Raw genomic sequence first — 21157 nt, forward strand, 5'->3', positions numbered from 1 at the left:
CCAAAGAGTAACATGTTAATGTTAATTATAGTCTTGTACCGGTGCCCCTATATTACACCAATTTGATAACTTACATATCATTACTCAAATTTGTTATTGATATGATGCCTAAGTATATAATTTTATTAATTATTATGTTTAAATAAATTTAAGCTTTTTATTTGAATATTTTAAAATATAATATAAAACTATATTAATAATGACAATCAAAACTCGAAACACTTTAGAGATGGTAGATATCGAAATATCATAAAAATCATATAGTTCATAAGCGTCGACCCTATTTAACAACAATCCAAGAGTCACAGATTAATGTTAAAATTTTGCATATTTATATTTTTAAAAAAATTAAACAAAAAATTTAAATAATTAAGTGACGACTTAGTTAACAATAACCCAAGAGAGTCCCACATTATTGTTGTAGTTTTCTCCCCTATGTTATGCCGATTTGAAAATTTGTGAATCATTAATTCATTACTTATATATTTTTTTTATTAATATGAGCTATAATTTAGTAATTCCTTACTTTAGTTCATTTAGGAGACTATCCTCTGTAGCTCTTTTTAACAGCATTCTGTCTTCATTAATAATATATAGTCTTCCAACTTATATTCGGTCTTTACATAGTATTAGGGCTATTCACGCTCTAACGAGAATGATCCAATTTTTTCCCTTCCTTCTCCTCACACAATCAGCAATAATGACTCATAACAATGACAACAACAATTATAATAATCTCAGAGTTGTCAATGGTGATAACACCGCCAGTACCAACATAATCATTCAGTTCAATCGTGCCTCTCAATTACCCATCATTCATCAAACTAAGCGGTGGTCACAACTTCGCCACCTGAAAAGCGCCTACAACATCTTTGGCCATCTGGATGGGACCACTCCGGCCCCAATCACATTTCCCTCGATACAAACATATCTCCAAATAATGCCTTTTTAACTTGGTTCCGTCAGGACAAACCATCCAGAATGCCCTCATGGCTTCTGATGAATCCATCAGTGCCTCTGTTGTTTCTATGACTTGGCTAAATGAGCTTGGGATGTTTTGCTTACCACGTATGCAAACATATCTCAAACTCGGACCTTCAGTTTGTGTGGTCAGCTTGCTTGCCCGTGTCACTAAGGGCTCTCGCTCCATTATCAAATTTCTTCACACTATTCAGTCCCTTTTGGATGAGTTAGCCACTGTTGGTTCTCTTGTGTCCAATTTTGAACTCATCATCAAAATACTCAGTGGTGTGGGTCCTAAGTTTCGAGAGATCTATGCTGCTATTCATGCATGCGATACGGCTATCTCCTATGAGGAATTGTTTGAAAAGTTACTTGACTATGAACTCTTCCTTCGCCACGAGGATGCTTAGAAACTGTCTAGTCATATCACTGTTGCAGTCGCTCCTCCCACCAAATACAACACTAATAATCGCAACAATTGCAGGCAGACAAACAATTCTCAATAATGACACTAGAACTCACGTCCAAATACTCCACCACAATGGCAGTCCAACTCAAATCCAAACAACGTTACTCGTTGTCAACTATGTAATAGGATTGGCCACACCGCCAATGTTTGCTGCTTGAAGTCTCACAATCACTTTGAATCCAAAGCCAACTGTGTAGCTGGGTTTACTGCCGCCACCAATCTTTAGAAAATTTACTCGAGAGTTACCCATCACATCACAATAGAGCCGCACAACCTACAACCTACAACCTACAGCTGTACCACAATAATGAGTATGTCTCTATGGGTCCTGGTAACATAATTCCTATTTCTCACACTTGTTCTACTCTATTAAACGCATCAAATACTGTTTCATGATCGAGACAAACTTTTTCACTGAAATATCTGTTTATCTAATAAAGCCCATTGGCATTCTTTTTCCCAATTATCACTGCGTAGCTCTAAACATCTTCAAATTATTTTTAGTGATTTATGAGGGCCATAACAGATTTTATTTCTTGACAAGAAGCTGTATTGTTGTATTTTTGTTGACCAATATATGAAATATACTTGGCTTTACACTGGCAGAGTTTGTACATCTGGTTACATCCTATTCCTTGGTCACAATCCGATTAGTTGGTCTTCAAATATGTAAAATACTGTCACACGCTCCTTCACCGAATCTGAGTATATGGCGGTGTCTAATGCCCTTTCTGAAACCTTGTGGGTCACCAACCTCCTAAATGAACTGTGATTTCTAGTATATCAGTTACCCACAATATATTATGACAATCTTGGAGCCACATTACTAAGCAAGAATCATGTCCTCCATAAGCGTGTGAAGCCTGTTGTAGTGGACTTTCACTTTGTTCGCCATCATGTCAACATCAAATGGGTTCGTGTTGTTTATGTTCATGGTGCCGATCAAATAGCCGACACTCACACCAAGGCACTGACTAAAATGCATTTGAGAATGATCTGTTCAAGTTAGGCTTAGTGACCCATCACTTAACTTGAGGGGGCGTATTGGAACATCACGAGTCCGTTCAATTATTAGTTCTCAGTTTATTCATATTAATGTTTCAGCAGTACCTGTCCCTGTTTATTTAGGTCTTAGGATAATGAATTAGTATTTCAACAGTCATTGTCTAGTTAGATTTCCTTACTTCAGTTCGTTTAGGAGTTTTTCCTTTGTAACTCCATTTAACAGCTTTCTGTCTTCATTAATAATATATCGTCTTCCAACTTATATTTAGTCTTTACAATGAAAGCTTTTGAAGGTAAAAATACTTCAACTTTCTCTGTGGACATGTAGCTCCATACCAAAACACCCCAGGCATGATATTTTACTTGCCTGAAAAATGGCGGGTAAGACAAAATATAAGCGCAAAAAGCATTCTGATTAGAAATATAGTTTTGTATGTGTTATCATGACATTTGTTATTGCATTATTTGTGTTATACATGTATTAACTAATGACATATATTTGTATTTTCAGGTGCTACTTACGAACACATATTTATTTGTTTTAGCTAGTTAGTTACCTTGGTATAGATAGTAGTTAAACATCTCATTAGGAGATTAACAGTACTCCCTAATTTTTCATTTAGTATAACAAACATAAGAAAAAGCATAGTATAAAGTCAATATGGTTGTAGCAATATATACTCTGTGCTCTCACTTTGTGTGGCTCGCCTTGAGCGCACATTGCATTGAGGCGGTTGCTGAGGGTCCATATATAGGCCTTATTGGGGATCCACCATGTCCAGAGTGTGGGGGGCCGTACTTGATTAATGTCACTTGGGCAGAAGATTATCCTCGAATAGATAAACTAGGAGGTCTTGTAGGAGCACTTGTAGCTTTTTTTGTTTCTGTTATTTTCATTTTAGTCCTATATAAACATACACGTACAATGGGGAGGGATACAAGGGTGATAAGGGATGACAGGCAATTAGAGATGAGAGAGGTCATCTCGGAAACACCTCCACAGACACTTCTTGTGGAGGGACAGCAGGATAGACCCCCACACCCACAGAGTCTTCCTATGGAGAGACCTTTCGTGGTGAGACATCCTGAGGCCTCTATCCTAGTTAACACATTTCTTGCCCGGCGAATTTCTAGGGAGGAATGTGCTAACATGTGTGAGATATGTCAGCTTGACTATGATGAGGGACAACTCGTGCGAGTTCTTCCTTCTTGTGGTCACTTTTATCACCATATTTGCATATTGAACTGGATGACGTTTGGGGCTCTCAACTGCCCTCATTGTCGTGCAGTCATATAGGATTTGTATAGTTTTGGTCATAGGATTTGTATATATAGGATTAGGTGATTTATTCTGTATTGGTTTCTCCAAAAAGCATCCAAACCAACAAAAAAGAACCTGCTACACACAGTCAAGTCAGATTCGACAGGTATATTTCATATTTTAAAAATCAGCATTGTTTTTATCTTTTTAAAATCAAAATTTTGCCTTTTTCTGATTTCTGATATTGATCGTAGGGATAAACATTTTATCAAAACAATCTTGGAAGCAAGGCAATGGAAAGGGCCAAGGAAGTGAAGCTCACTGCTATCCTGGAAGGATTACTTGCATATCCGCAGCCATAAGTAAGTTTCTATATACAACCTTAATTAATGTACATGACTGGTTTATATGCATAAAACAATCTAATTCACATAAACTAAATAAGTACAAGCACAACAAGATTTTTGTAGTGCTTGTATTTATTATCAGATAAACTAAAGTTGTTACCAGAGGTAAGAGTACTCGAAGATAAGGATAGAAACTATAGAAGAAGGGGATGAGAAACAGAGAGGCAGGGGTGAGAAGCTAGAAGAAATAGAGATGACATTTATAGAGATGACTCAACAACATTCAATACCTATTTTCCCCTAACCTACTGGTATTTAACTACTATTCCTAACTCAGGTCCCACAAATAGTTTGTAACTTTTCTGAAACTATCCTCCATCTTGGTTGGGTTCATAACAATACATCAGTTATTCTGTCCCTGATATGAACCTTGCCCTCAAGGTTCGGGATGGAAGTTTTATACCCCAGAAATGTCTCTAGCCGGTTTAATAGTAGAGTTGTAAATGATATGCCAAAGTTTGTTGGTGTCATAGCATGCTCACGCCGTCTCCATTGATCAGGGAGAATGGATACATCCATTACATTGGGCATAATATACATATGCTGAGGAGTCTTTAAGTCATTCCAAGGACTCCACCAAGCTCCATTTTCCAATTTTTCACCATAATGTAACACTGATCCGTCACTAAATATATAACTTCTCTTTATTTCTTCTGAACTTTTGCTTACTTCCCTAGCAATCTTCTCTAATCGATATCCATCTAGTGGCAAACCTTGTGGATCTCCAAATACTATGAATGTTGTGATACAAGGAAAATTAGTGAATCGACCATACCCAACAATTTCAACTATTGGTATCTTTTAGACTTTGTGTAAATAAAATAGAGCATGCCCAAACACAAGTACTAGGTCCAGTGATCCAATAGAAGATTTATTCTCTCTTCCATTTGCATTCTCAGTGCTAATAGAGCATGTTGTGCTTTCAAGAACCTCGGTATAAAGTTTAGCATAAATGAGAGAAAGCTTTATAGATGTTGGTAAGATAAACTTTGTAACCTGTTGAGCATATAAGAGCACCGCAAACACGCCAAAACTTTGACAATGCTGCTCTAAGTAGGAGCAAGTTTCCATCAAAGGTTCCATGTAGGAGTTCCTAATAGATTTCACAAAATGTTGGATTTAATTGATTTATCTGCTCCCAAGGGTCAAAAGCTTTGACAATATTTTCTGCCTTAAGCCTAGTATAGGTTCTATTTTCAGCTAAAATCATCACAACCAAGATATGAATTGTTTCAGCCTTCTCCAGATTGCCCTTTGTAGAAAAGTAAATGGCAACACCACTTTGTATGAGCTTAGGAAGTCTGTAAGATAAAACTTGAGAAACTCTTGCTTAGAGTTCTCAAAGAAAAGGAGAAGACCACCTGGTAATTCACTAATCTCGATTAGACCCAAAATAACCAAGCTCATTTTCTCCAAATGAAAAAAAATTAGGCATTTTTTGTCATTGTTGTAGACTACTGAAAATATGGCTTCACTAAACTCCACTAACAATTATTCCCACTCAAACACTCTCGCCGTAATGCAATCTAGTAATTTTGTTGGAGCCTGAACACATAGTAATGAAAATTTAGACCTTGTAGGCTCCTGATGACTGAAAGTAAACACAACAAAACAAGAGTCTGCAAGATCAACCACGAATCCAGAGTATTGGGCAGAGAACAAAGTGCATCAAGTACTTTATCAAGTTGTTGGTGTATAGAAGCACCACTCTCAGCTATAGTGTTAACTACTACTACAGCTGGAATAGTCTTGATAACCTTGCTACTTTTTGATGTATATAAACAGGATTTAGGATCAAATAGGAAGTTGAATCTGACATCATCAGGTGGAAATTGATGCAAATTTATAAATTTAGCAGACATGGTGTTAATTTCAATATCACTATAATAAGAATCCGTCGCATCAGTTGGAGATCACATACTTTCCTTGAATGGTTGGTTGGGGATTTTTATAGAGCACCTTTGCCATTATTGATTTTCCAACACCGGAATCAATGAATATCACACAATTACACACCATTGCTGCTTCTTCAGTGGCATTATCCATAGTTGCAGAGTCCACTGGTATTAATGGTAGCTTAATATTGACCAACATAGTTTTACTTGACTGAGAACTAATGTTGAACACTTCAGTTTAAATATTGCTACATACCTAAGTCTCTAGGCGTGGAAAGATTAAATAGTAAGTATAGAAGGCGGAGAGATTGTCTCTGGTAAACGATTGTGTTCTCTATGGACATGGTTTTTGTTTACACTAGGAATTTGTAAACAATGAGTAGAAACTCTTGCTTTTAAAGGTGGTTGGATTCAAAAGCAGAGATTCATATTGAATGCTTTTGCCTTTAATATTTACTTTTCTAGAGTACTTGTGGAATATTACACTGGTAAGTGGTATGCCCTTTGAATGTGAAAAATACTGAAGGAAATATATGTTTCCACATATGCTGAGAAGTGAAATTTTGTATGGGTCCAGCTTTCATTTGAGTTTATGGAAATGTATATATTAGTGGGTGCATTGCTCTTCTTTGAGAAGTGTTATCTGTATCGTAGTTCTTACCCTTAATGGGCAAAATAGGTGTTAAGAAGTTCTGTTGCTACTAAAGTAACTTTGTAGTAGTCCTAAGATTTCAACCACTTCGAATTGTCACTTGCAACTTACTTATTTTGGCATTCTGGCACAACCTAATGATTCTATCTTTTTGCTATAGGTGGGCTACCGGCATATTGATTGTGTTTGGATTTATAAAAATGAGAATGAGATAATTTGACTTAAATCATACTAAACTAAGAACACAAAGAGAACCTAGAAACTTCTAGAGACCGGCCGATGCCACTTCTCTGATGATGCTCCAGCAGCCATGGATGGCGTCTTCAGGTTCAGAAAGTCATGTCTCAATTGGACAATCTTGTAGGAATCAAAGAGCTTGAGTGAATTTTGCATAGACATCACAAATGCAATGAAAAGACTTCTTCAGCTCTGTGTTGATTCCTCCCAATGATTCCTCCCAATCTTTTCAATAGAGGTAATCTCTTGTTCACTTCATTTTTAGAAGTTTGAGATAGTGTTGTTGGACTATGCTGTTAAATCTTGACCCCTTGCAGAATGAGCTCTAAAGGAACTGATACCACTGGAAAAGGGGTCCAGAGCTACCAGGTATGTCCTCAAATTCGTATCTCTTTCCGATTGAGCATAACATCTGACCATGTACCTCATTCATAGCTCGTTTGTTTCCCTGATGCATTTCCTATTTGTAACAATGTTGTAGTTTCTGTTTGTGGCTGTGAAAGATCTAGTATTGGATCTCCTCTTTGTGAATTAAAATGCATGTTTTGGCATTTCTTTATTCTTGAGTTCGGTGCCATATTATATTACAAATGTATTTTTGTCTTCTCATGTGATGCAACTTCGTATTGGATGAAATTGAATTATTTGTGCACCTACCAAACTAAAAACAAAGTTCGTAAAAAAAATCAGCCAACTAATTTCATTCTCTGAATGTGTGCTTCATCTCCACAGTATTATAGCTTATCAATTGTTTAATCCTCTTCATCTCCATAGCAATCATCCATGGCACCTCCCAAATCCCATCTAAGATCTTCTTGAGAATCAGTGTGTCAGTTCCATGACCACTGGTAGTAGATTGTTGTTAATGCAATGCTCCAGATCTATTTTCATTGCCACAACTTCAGTCATTAGGACAGAACATTCATCTTATCTTCTTGTTTCAGCATAAATAAACTCGTCTTCTTCCTTCCTAATGCACTAGAACTAGGGCAAAGATTCCCTTTACTTGCACCATTTGTATTACATTTGTAGAAGCCTTCATAGTGCTAGTGGAGTGTATAAAGAGTGGAGTCTTTGTAGTGTTGTGGAGTCCTTGTAATGAAGTTAATTAACATTTCATTACATTTTTGAAGCACAAACTGTAAGTAACTACGAAATAGGTAATGTTCAAGTCTAATTAGTTTTCTTTTCGAATATTTTGATTGTTCCTAGAAATTAAAAATTGTAGCTCTTTGTTAGCGCCTTCCCAGTTCCTAGAAATTTTATTTGCTTTTATTGTAGTTGATCTTCATTTTGTGGAAATTTTAAAAGAGAAAAAAGATAGTAGCTACTAGAGTACCTGAATCTTTTGCATTACTTAAATATTGGTTTGCAGAATCACTAAATATTACATCTTTCCAGGGAACTTTAGGAAGAATAGTTAACATTTCTAGATAGATTTTCCTTTTTCGTCTGTTATTGACCTGAATCTGATCCCAATAGCTTTCATCACCAATTATTTTCTAGCATATTCCTCATTGATCTTTGAATGAGTCGTTCAGTCGGTCATTAATGCATCCAATATTTAAAAAAAAAATTGAAATCCATAGTACTGAATCAGAGGTTTATATAACTTTGAATGGAAGAAGTCATTTTATTTACATCACCTGTGGATTTGAGGGCAGTTTTCTTGGTACGAGCCATCTTGAATGTATGCTAACGTGAATATTTTTGTATATTAGGAAAAGTTTTGATTGTTCAAGAATGGTATTATTTCCTTCAATATATTTGAATGTCCGATTGGCGACGATTGGATTTGTTCCCATCGTTATTAACATTTAGCGACCGGATTTGGACCTTTTAACGACCCAAATTTCCCTCGTTGATGACCATTTTTCTTATAGTGAAGGAAGCCTACGCACGCGTAAAGGTTCAATGGCAAGCTAAGATTACCAATATTATAAACAAAGACGAGCCATGGTATTCATAGTGGGCAAAATGCATTCTGCAAATTGCGGGAGCTGTAACAGAGAGAATGTAAAGTACACAAGGTGGTGAGTTCATTTCTAAAATTTGAACAGATCTAACTACAGTTATAAGTCAAACAGATCCTAAATTGTGAAATTTGCTCCAGATCCTAAGAATGTGATGCAGCAGTGACGTTGCCCAATATCTTTTGGGTTGCACCGTCCATCAATTAATTAATACATCAAATCTACCGTGGAGAAGGTTAGACCATCCGGTATACAGTTACTATATAAGCGAAAAAATGATGTTTATTGAACGCTCTGAAACTTGCAATGTTAACCTTAAAAATGATGCGGAAGGAAGAATCCAGGTATTGCCGCAAGCAGGTGTGAATATATATTATAATATACCTTTCTGGTCCGGATTGAGAAGAACATGGATAATTTGAGGACTTTAGCTGCGGAAGTTAAATGCCGAAGAAAACAAGTCTCCGGAGATACGAAGGAAGAGGATGCAAAGAAAAAGACTGTATTTGGCTCTCATTTTTGCAATCTCAAAGGATTGAAGGATCCAAAATCACCTTGAAAACTCAAAGTTCATATATACATTTTGAACTTTGTAATTATTTAAAAGATGAAGCTGATGATTCGTTCACTGGCCAAACTGGTATTGTACTTCTTTTAGTATTCTTGTAATCTGGTATTGAATCAGTTAATACTATATTCAATTGCAACTATGGACATGAATGGATAAAATTTGACCTTTTCGTGGGGACTGGGGAGTATTGGTGACCTAAAAAAATAGAGATTTTTTTATAAAGTATATTCGTCTAGCTTTTTAAGATGCAAAATTGCTAATAGTTTTATTATAATCCATCTTTTCTTATTAATTCTTATTCAATTTATACTAACCAATTGTTTAAATCTTTGTTGACACATAGTACTCCAAATGTGTCAAACTCGTAATAATTTTTCCTTTTATATGAAAAGTTTTTATTTTATTTTATTTTTTATGTTCGTGTATTTTACTTATTTGGAAAAACCACTTGAAATGTTGAAAACATTTTCACAATCAAGTAAAAATGCTTATTCAAATCTATGTAATGTATTTATGTATCCAAATGCACTAATATTTTCAATCAGACAATTCATAAAAAAATAATAACAAGTATTCAAATGTATATGTGAATGTGTTCAACATTCAAATACAATTATATGTGAATCAAGAGAAGGAAATGTATTCATGTATTACCTCATCTGTATCAAAGTGAATTTTAACATAATTAAATTGTATATTTTAATGCTGGTGAAAATAACTTCTTCAAACAAAATCCTATGAAAACCGAGTAAACATATAGATGTATACAAATATAAACAAGAAGAAAAATGCAATTAGAAAATACCTAATGAAGATGAATTACAAAAATCGTTCCTACAATCACACAAAGGATCTAGAATTAGAAAAAAATTCCCGGGGGGGAGGGGGGGGCAGGAATAATACAAGAGACATTGATACATGCATATTAAAAGAGAAAAATGTTGAATAAGGTAAGCATGGGAACATATCACCATAAAATGTGCATATGACATTCATTAGGTGTGTAGTGATTTCTTTCCTATTTAATAATTATTTAAATGTTTATAACTTTTTTTTAAAGTTGAGAATTATGTGGCGATAATTTGGCCCTTTTAAAATAAAGATCTTTATTGCTGCAATTTCATTAACTTCCAAAAATACGTGTGAACAACAATTATTACTTTATGTTTAATGTTTTAGAATTATTATTAATTGTATGAAGGAAATTATTTAATGGACTTTATAATGTGGAACTCGTTACAATCTAACTTCACCTTCTTTTAATTCTTCCTAATTCACTCTTTTTTATTCCTCTTTCTTCATCTTTTCTCTTTTCTTTTTACATTACATATAAACCTAATTATATAATACAAATTAAGTCTAACATAAAGAAATGTTTTTCCTTTGGGCTTTGGGCTTTAGGCCCAATTCTCTCACCTGTCCTAAACTCTAACAAGCTAATAATAAAGAAGTGGACTTAGGCCCAATAAAAACAAAATACAATTTCTGGAATTTGGGGTGCTTCTTTGGCCCACTTCTGCTGTATACGGGGGCTGTATCACACTGTATATCAGTGTATATATTGCATATTTTTCAACTCCGGAACCTGTTCTTTGACTTTACGGCTGGCTGACTCGATAAAGGGAATTTGAGCCTTTATGGCTCTCTCGAAATGCAAGGGAAAGGAATGAGTTTGTGGCGAACTCGGGGCAGATTTCACATGCAAGAAAAGGCAAAATATTAACATATAATCCAACGAAAATGAACAGAGGGAAATCATGCTAAAAAAGAGAAGAAGAAAGCAAAGATATATATATATATATAATGATTTACACAAATAAACACATAATTCCAACTAAAGGATATTATAAAGATTAAAAGGGTCCACAGGAAATCCTACAAATTCTCACTACTATGCATAAGCTAGACATGATCATGTAATACATAGTATCTGATTCCTAAATATTATTAAAAAAAAAACACATTACAAAAGAGTAGGAATAATAAAACAAAAAGCAGATGAACCAAGGAGATGCTACCAGTAAGCGATTGAAGCCCATAGAAAATACAAATTAGTGTAGGATTAAACGACTACTCTCAACCCATGGAGCTAAAATGAAGCAACAAAGGCAAAAATAACATATTTTTTCTAAAGGGAAAACATCTTAAAACTAACAAATTCTTGAGAGAAAGCAACCAAACCAAGGTAACCAATAAACAAAAATAACAGGGTATGCTATGATTTTGCATAAAGTTTTAAAACATGAATGAGAGAGGGGTTTTAAACACTATGATTCATACCCCACTCTTTTTCAATGAATAAGATGGAATAAAGAAGCAGTACCCATAATTTCTAAAAAAAAACATATGCAAACTAGGATTGAACAACATCTAAACTACTGGAAACAAGATCAAATAATCAAAGATGGAAGAATCAATCATGCCGCAAGATAGCCGTAACAAAGTTAGACTCCACTGATCCGAACAAAACAATTGATCTAAAACTCGAAAATAAGCGCTAGAAAAAAAGGAACAGATTCTTTGACGACTTCAAAACATGTAAGTTGTGAGTTGTGACGAATAAAGCACACTATCTCAATAAAATACGAGCAGAGCAGTATCAATGCAATTAACAAGTAAACAAACCAAAATCAAAATAAGCACAACCACCAGGAAACTCGAAGAGAGAAAAACAGCTTAAAGAGGCGATAAGTCATCTTGCAAACGAATTACACACTTCACGTCTTCACCCATTTCCGAAAACTAAGAAGAAGACTCAGAAGGAAAATTAAGCCTAAACACATCACGCAAGAACATTTTAAAACCGATCAAAGTACACATCATTGTCTAATGCTACTGAAAACAACATGAATAAAAGAGTTAAGAATGATTTACATCGCTATGAACAGCGAACAGGAACGGGACGAGCAGGGAGATGAATTCTACCACACAAACACGAACCGGACAGCAAGCGAGAGGCCTAGGCAGCAACTCGAACTAACTTAGAAGAACGATGGTTATCAAGCTAGAAGAATGAGACTCGGATGGAAAATAACTCTTCTTTCTCTCTTTCGAATGTATTTCGTGTATATCCTAAAGCTATTTTGCCGTGTTGTTCTCTTTCTCCGTTTAGAATTGCCAACCCCTATAGAAGAAGAAGGTATTTATAGAGAAAATTAGGGTTTCGGTTTTGGGGGAAAAAGACTAGAGAACGGATGAGATTTGAGGGGAGAATCGGATTAGAACCAGGCCCAACAGTTTCAAAATTCCAATTTCTTCCGGAATCAGCCCATTTCAGCACGAAAATCCCCTTGTTTCAGCAAGCAATCGAGTGAGGTGGAGAGCAAGGACGATTCAGCGACACTTTATGCTAGAGTTGAACGAGCGCAGAGAGACGCGGCTAAAGGCTGTACCAGGCAGAAAAAGAAGAAGGAGACTTGATCGTACGATCGCGAACTCGCCGTGTACTGCTGTTGGAGACGCCGTGTCCTTTTTCCGTCTGCTTGTGAACGTTGGAGGAGAAAAAGTGTTCGTGCCGTTCGAAATCGCCGTGTATTTTGACGCTGCAATTTGCTTTCCGTTGGATTCGTTTGACGCTGCTGTAACGTTGGAAGCTGATGTTGTGAACGTTGGAGCATTCTGGGTTCCTATTGCTGAAGAGTTGGGTCGGGTCGGGTAATTAGGTGGGCTTGAAAAATGGGTTGGATGGAAATTAAAAGAAAAAATTGTACCCCCTCACTTTAAAAAAGAATAACCTCCTTTCATTTTTAATCTGTTTAAAAAAGAATGACCTTTTCCTTTTTTTGGTAATATTTTACTTTCAGCTTTCCACGTGGCATATTTAAGGTCACAAGATTAAAGGACAATTTTGTACATTTGACAAAACTTTAATTTATAACCAAAAAATTCAAAAGTCGTCTTTATTTTCTTAAACTTCGTGTCAAGTCAAACTAGGTCATTCTTTGTGAAACGGAGGGAGTGTATAATAGCAAACTATTAATTCAAATTAAATACTATAAACATAATTTGATATAATTGTACCCCATAACAAACTGTTGCTATTTTCGCCTCTCTCCCTGGTGGAATTTCGCTCGCCACTCTCATGTTGCATTACCAATCTCGCTTGCTCTATCCCTTTTATATAAACACAAATGTATAAAATGTGTGTGTGTTTGTATAAAGTGAGAGAAAATTGTATATATACATATATTTTCGTTCCCCTCTCCCTCCTCTCCCAGATCTCGCTCGCTCACTCGCCTCTCTCACTTTATACAAACACAAATGTATACATTGCGTTTGTGTTTGTATAAAGCGAGATAAAACTGTATATACAAATACGAATGCATATATTTTCATCCTATACACTTGTGATTATGCAAATACGATCTTCCCTTGCCCAGTTTTCTTTTGTCTTTCTCTCTTTCTCACTTTCTACAAAACAAATTATACAATTGATTCTTTTGTATATGTATGCCGAAACAGATTATACAATTGCTTCTTTTGTATATATGTATAGCGAAATAGTCATAGCTTTCATTTGTGTATGTATAGCGAAATAAAAATATTTATGTTTGCTATGGAGTGCAATTATGCAAACTATTTAGAATTGAATTTGAGCTTTGGCCATAGCAATTTATATTATAGCCAATGGGGAATTAAAAAGGTTGCCAAACTTAGTAAATTAGGATAAGCTTAGCTAATAATTTAAATAAGACGAATTGATATAATTAACTAAGGAGCTTCTTAATTTTTCCAAAATAAAATAATTAGCTTAATAAAACTAAAGACTCAAAAATATAACTACCAATTTAGACAAAATATCTAAGTAAAACTAAAATCTTTTTGAGACTATTTTTTGGATATTCATAAAATGACATAATTATACACACATTTGTAAAATATACATATTTAGTATTTAAAATTAGGGAAAAAGGACAAATATACCCCCAAACTATTATAAATGGTATGTTAATACCCTTCGTTATACTTTAAGGTTGTATATATCCTTACCGTTACACTTTTGGATTGTGTATACCCTTAAAATTAACGGACGGACACGTGGCTTCATCTCAATCATTTACTCAATTTTATTTATTTATTTATCTAAAATTAAAAGATCCACCCGACCCACAACCAAATAACCAAATCTTCATCTATAATAAACCCAATGCATCCTCTATAAAGTTTCAAACAACAACAATGAATCAAACCCTTTCAACAACACAAATAGATTGTAAGAATATTTTTAACCTTGTGCAAAATTAAAATCAAAAGCTTTCCAACAACAATCACAAAAATATGGTGCACTTGGTTCAATTCATCAAAATCTATTTCAAGAATATTTTTGAACCCTTTTAACCATAACAAATCAATTTGAGCTCAAATTTTTTGATTCAATTGCAAACCCAATTTAAAGCTTGAAGTTTTATCCATCAATGGTGATAGTATATTTAACCCGTTTCAACAACAACTAATCAATTTAAGTTCAAATTTTCTTATTTGATTGCAAACCCACTTTTCTTGAAGTTTTGTCCATCAATGATGACAGTATTTCCAATCCCTTTCAACAACAACAAATCAATTTAAATTCGAAACTTTTTATTCTATTGAACACCCACTTTTAAACTTGAAGTTTTGTCTATCAATGGTGATAGTATTTCCAACCCCATTCAACAACAAATCGATTTGAACAGCAAATTAAAATTGATCTCTTGTTTTTCAACGAAAGCACATGCTACTGTGTCTTTGTTTTAATGAGATTTGAAAAAGAGTTGCAAATGAAAATGTATTGAAGAACAATTTTGTCTTTTGTTTGATTTAAAAGGTTTTGGGTTATGTTTTAATGGAGGAGGGTTCTTTGGTTTTTATGTTAATTTTAAATGCCATGGTGTGCGTCATGGGTGGGTAAATTAAGAAAGATGGGTGGGTTTTTGGGTAAAAAAATAAATAAAATCGGGTAAATTGTTGAGATGAAGCCATGTGTCCGTCAGTTAGTTTTAAGGGTATACACAACCTAAAAGATTGACGGTAAGGGTATAGACAATCTCAAAGTATAACGAAGGGTATATACGTACCATTTATGATAGTTCGGGGGTATGTTTGTCCTTTTTCCCTTAAAATTATCAAAATTATTAAAAATGACAAAATTACTTTTAAAATAACTTGAAAAAATATTTGAATTTTATAAACTAATTATTCCAAATCGTTTGATATCTAAGAAGCTTGAAATTAATTCCTATCGAGGAGGGTCAAAATTGGGTGTCAACAACAACATTTGTCTAACTCCTCTATTTATAAGAGTCATTCCTTCACTTTGAAATTCACCGACTTCTTCCTCAATTTTAGATATTTTAGTTGTAAAGGCGACAATTTTCTTTTTGTCATCCTTGTTGTATCTGTTAATATGATTTTGTTAATAGGTCATCAAATTTCCACAAAGCTCATCGTAGGTCATTATTTTGTAGATCTCCATCTTCAAGATTAACAACTTTAGTTTTCCAAACCTTGGGAAGACTTCTGATGAGTTTTCTAACTTGTAGTTCGTTAGAGTACACCATTTCGAGAGATTTGAGTTCGCAAACTATTTTGCTAAATCTTAAGAACATGTAGTCTACATTCTCATCGTTTACCATTTTGAACAATTCATATCCATCCACTAAAGAGTTGATCTGAGCTTCCTTTACTTTGCTAGTTCCTTCATAAGTTTCTTCGAGTTTGTCCCACATTTCTTTTGCATTCTCACATGTTGAGATCTTGTTGTATTCTGCTCTGATAACTGCACAGTATAACAAGCTTATAGCTCTAGCATTAGTTTGAATTACCTCTTGTTGTTCCTTTGTAATATCAAAGGATTCTGGACCAAAAGGCTTATCAGTAGCATCCTTTCCTGTGAGTTCAGAAATAGGCTTTGGACCCTTCTTGATAACAATCCATGCCTGGGAGATTGTTTGAAGAAACAAAAATTATGAATCTATCTTTCCAGTGAGAGTAGTGTTAACTATTAAAGTAAGGGGGTCGGTTTGAGGAATGTCCGTCTTGAAGTAGAGCGCCAGAAATTTGAGAGTTTGCCATAGATCTTTGCTCACGTGTGGTTAAACACTTTATTTGTGAGACCTGCTCTGATGTCAATTGAAAGTTAAGAGGGGAGTGAATTAAAATTCGTAGTCGACTGATTTGTGAGATTAGTCAACTTTCCCTGCAGATTAGATAAGCATGTTAATAATATGTAACGAATCAGAAAGTAAATAAACACAAGATATTTTATACTAGTTCAGAACACCGACGTGGTGCCTACTTCCAGTCCCCTTAGGTTTCAAGGGTTTCCTTTAAATCTTGAAGAGGACTTTGGTTGTACAGAGAGTTGGATTTTAAATTCTGTCTGATATGCAAATCAGAGTTTCTATCTTGACACGACCTTTACTTGTATAACCTACACTCGTATATTTCCTTCTTCTTTTTTTTCAATTGTTCACTCAAGTGTGTACAAAACTTTATGAAAGAGGAAAAAAATTACAATTCAAGCGAAGTTGCGCACTTTCAACTGTTGATCCGGGACTTAATTTATACGCTAAGTAGTGTGCTAATTTTAGCTCTAATAGGAAAATCCAAGGGAGTTTCCTTCAATCAAGGATTTGTAACGTTTCCTTGATTGAGAATGCCTCTTCCTTGATTGAGTTACAACACCGTCCATTCTGCCTTGAAACCAAGTCTGTGTGAGTCTTAGCTTGTTGCTTGGGACCACAATGTGATCTCCCGTCATCACAGTGTGATCTTCCTTGATTTGCTTGTCATCTTGATTGTCTGACTTTGCTTTATCCTTTTTGGCTTCATACGAATTGATTTGGTCTTCTAGTAAGATTAATATCTGATTGAGTCAATCTTTTCTGATTGATTTGATTGAATCAATCTATCTCCTTGATTGATGCTGCTGATTTATATCAGAATCCATCTACCTCCTTGGGTGAAGCTGCTGATTTATATCAGTCTCCAGACTATGCTCCTTGATTCCCTGCGATATGAATTCAATTTGTCATTATGCAAAATATCACAAGTTAACACATAAAACCGAAACGAACCGATCGATGCACACCCTTAGTAATTTGTGGCGACTACGTCGCCACAAAAAGATCATATTTTGTAGCAATATTTTATTGTCACCACAAAAAGATCAGCATCTTTGTGGCAACATTTGCAAGTCGCCACTAATTCTTCTACTTTGTAAATTCAGATTTTATTAATTATTATTTCATATGTAAGTACGCATATATAAACATCATAGCAATATTTGAAAAGTTCTAATAATAATGTTATAGAATTATTCAAAAAAATATAACTCTAAATAAATACATAAAATATTTTATCATCTATAATAAATATATTATATATGTATTTATTGAATGAAACACTTTGCGTAAAATTATATATGATGATAATAATTAAGGATTTAAAATAATCAGTGATATAGAATAAAGATCCGAAAAATCATAAAATTGACAAAATAAAAATTTCAACTTTTTGATTTGCGTATCTAGCTTAAAAATAATAAAATCATTTTTAAAAAATATGTTTTGAATATACCTAATATAGAAATTTTTTTTGCAAATATATCACTCAACTTTGTGATTTCTAAAGGATATATCTTTTGTTAAGAAAGTGGTGCATGTATACCATGTTTGTCTTATAACTAATGGGGCATATTTATCTTCTGCGTTAATAAACGGAATCAACAAAAAAAGAATAATAATAAAACTGATTTTCTATATTTCAGAAATATCAAAGGAATTTTTTTTTTTTTTAAAAAATACCTCATTCATTTTTCCTTAAGAGCTACACAAACCCGATCCAACTAAAAAAACCTTAATCCCTTTTATATAAAGATCCGATCCAAACACATTTAATTTTATGCCTGAATATAAGAGGAATTGATTTTTTATTTTATTTCAGTGAGGTTTGAAGCAGTAACAAAATAGGTAGGTTAATTTTTTAAAGTCATGTATTATTTTTGAAATTAAAAATTAATTTTATAATTAGTTTTTCCAGTTTTATAAATATAAGTTTGTTAATAAAAATTTAAATATACAAGAATTGGTAGATGACATTCTTTTATTTACTCAAAATCACAAAGAAGATGAATATATTTGTTCATTTTCTTTTTTCTCTATAATGTATGAAAACACTGCTACCAGTATACCATGTCCTAATAAAATAAGACAGTTTAAAACAAGTTTTAAAATGAATTAAAGAAGAGAGTAATAAACATTATTTTTTAGTGCAAAACACAACATATTCGAAATTTATTTTAAGTTAGATATAAGTCAATAAAGAGACCGTGTTAGAACCACGGGACTCGAGGGGTTCTCGAGTCATGATTGCACCTACTATAAGCCACCAATAGGTAAGCCAACCCATAACTCAGAACAACAAGTAATGGGTCTGAGGGCAGAAACTAAACAAGAGTAAGCAAAATTAAGATAACTATATAAACAGACAGAAGCAAACCAAAACATATATACAAATAAAGATCCCTCCGAGAACCTGAAAGTCACTAGTACAGAGATACTAACAAAACGAGTACAAGTCCCAAAAGTGGACCACAAAGACTGGATTGTATCGAAAGGTAAACGACAAGTCTATATATACAGATGGAGACTGAAATAGTACAAAACGCCGTGTGCTCACCCCCGTTTATGGATCAGACTACTCCAAACTGGATCAACGCTGGCCATTGGTGGTTGGACCTGTATCACGAAACAGATGCAGAGCGTAGCATGAGTACCAAAACAACAGGTACCGAGTAGGCATCATAGGCCGACTAAACTTGAAAAGTAAAAGCAATATGAAAAGAAAGAATAACACAAACAGAGGTCAAGAACGAAACTAACTATGGAATGCACACGAGTGTAGAAAGAACTAACTAAAGTAATTTATAAGCTAACTACACCTAACTGGACCCTGCAAGTTTAAATAAAAACCCAAATGGACCCCCATAAGCCCGACGAGTACACAAAATAACCATAACTAAAGAAACTACATATGAGAACCTAAGATGAGAACATCGAACCAGAACCTCAACCCCAATTAGTAGAATCTGACAGTACGAAGGCCGGATCTCGAACCGGATGCTCACCAGAAGTACCCAAGTAACCAATCACAAGTATCAAGTAACTGAGGCCGGACCTCTAACCAAATACTCTATATAAGTATGTGGGTGATCGAGGTCGGATCTTGAACCGGATGCTCTTTGAAAATATCAACGAGATCGAGGCCGGAGCTCGAATCCGGATGCCCGACGAAGGTGCCAATGTAGCTGCTGAAAGAGTCCCAATCGATCCATGATCATAAATGTCCGTGGAACGTCGTCCACGCTTAGCCAATCAATGTAAGTCCTTGAAACCGAATAGAAAACAACCTTCAAATCGCGGAGCGGAACCTAGTGTCACCGACGTAACTCGTGAAACCGTAGTATCAGAGAAACAAGGATAACTATCGTCGGAGCAAGCATATCGCCTAGCTAAGGTCCAAAATATCAGACTAAAATCTGCTACACCAGTCTACAAGGATCTTAGCCGGCTGAGCAACATCGGGGCAAAACTAAGGCCTATCGATTCCGAATCATGCATTTCTAAGGCAAGTCCTAGTCAAACCTAAACTAAGACCCAACATACTTCAAATAAACAGTAATCAAGTATACAAGTACTCCACATAGCAATGAGGGTCAATTGATAACACATAACATGGTCACAGTTACCCGATAATTCCTGAAATAGGCCGAAAACATGATTTCTAAACACCTATGCATAATTAAATAACTACCAACCCAAAACCCAGCTAATCAATATGCATTCACACTCTCGAGCTCAATCTAAGAAAGGGAAGCCATAGCCTACTTGTAGGCCGATCATCACGCGCGCTCCAAAATCACTTCTCCGGAGCTTTCTCTTTCCGAACGGCCTCAAAATACTGTCACGCTATAAAAAATAGAGTCATAATGTTATTACGGTCGTTTAGATACTGAAATTACAAGAAGCGGAGATAGACCAATTTCGGGATCAAAACGGGGAAAGTGAAATCCGCGCTAGAAATTCCAGAATTAACCTCAAAAATAGGTCCTAATCAGTTCACCGAGATCATGTCCCAAAATGGGACACAATTCGGGGCTCGAAAACATCACAATATCAACATGCAACCAAAACTTGGATTTTCTCAAGAACTAGAAATGGGACAGCAACTGAAATCAGTAAATTTACGAGAAACGGTAGGTCTACCATGAATTCCGATACTTCCACGATGTTTTCCTCGAGAAACCACTCAAAACAACCACTGGAATCATCAAATTTAGACTTAGAATGAAGGAGAAATCAAGTCCCAAAATATCCCACAAATTGAATTCACAAAGTAGCCATGGCAGTAGGTGAAAACGATAATTTACCTCAAACGAAGGTCCCAAAGCAGCTTCCGAGCTCATCAACACATTCTCCTCGAAAAATCTCACAACCTAGCCTCTTGAATTGCCCAAATTTAGTAGGGCCGAAAGCTGAATTGGGTCTTTTAAAAGGCTAAACTGGTCGAGAAAAAAATGCAAAACCTGGTCGTTAAAAGCCCAAACTATGGTCGCTAAAAGGGCTGTACCAGATTTCAGCTATTGCTATTTTTTTAAAGTCTCCGACGGAGTGCTCGGAATTTATTCGAAACCCGATAAAAATAAAATAGATATGCTACCCTACTAAATTTGACATTCCGAACTCA

General features: G+C 34.9%; 1 protein-coding gene across 1 annotated transcript; it reads left to right on the forward strand.

Moving 5' to 3' along the window:
- The first annotated feature begins 3098 nt into the window (after positions 1–3098).
- LOC125843040 (RING-H2 finger protein ATL5-like) lies at positions 3099–3734 on the forward strand. Its single transcript, XM_049522287.1, has one exon. It carries the CDS (start codon positions 3099–3101, stop codon positions 3732–3734), a length of 636 nt encoding a protein of 211 aa, XP_049378244.1.
- The last annotated feature ends 17423 nt before the right edge of the window (positions 3735–21157 follow it).

Source organism: Solanum stenotomum, chromosome 10 (assembly GCF_019186545.1).
Source record: "Solanum stenotomum isolate F172 chromosome 10, ASM1918654v1, whole genome shotgun sequence".
NCBI classification, from domain to species: Eukaryota; Viridiplantae; Streptophyta; class Magnoliopsida; order Solanales; family Solanaceae; genus Solanum; species Solanum stenotomum.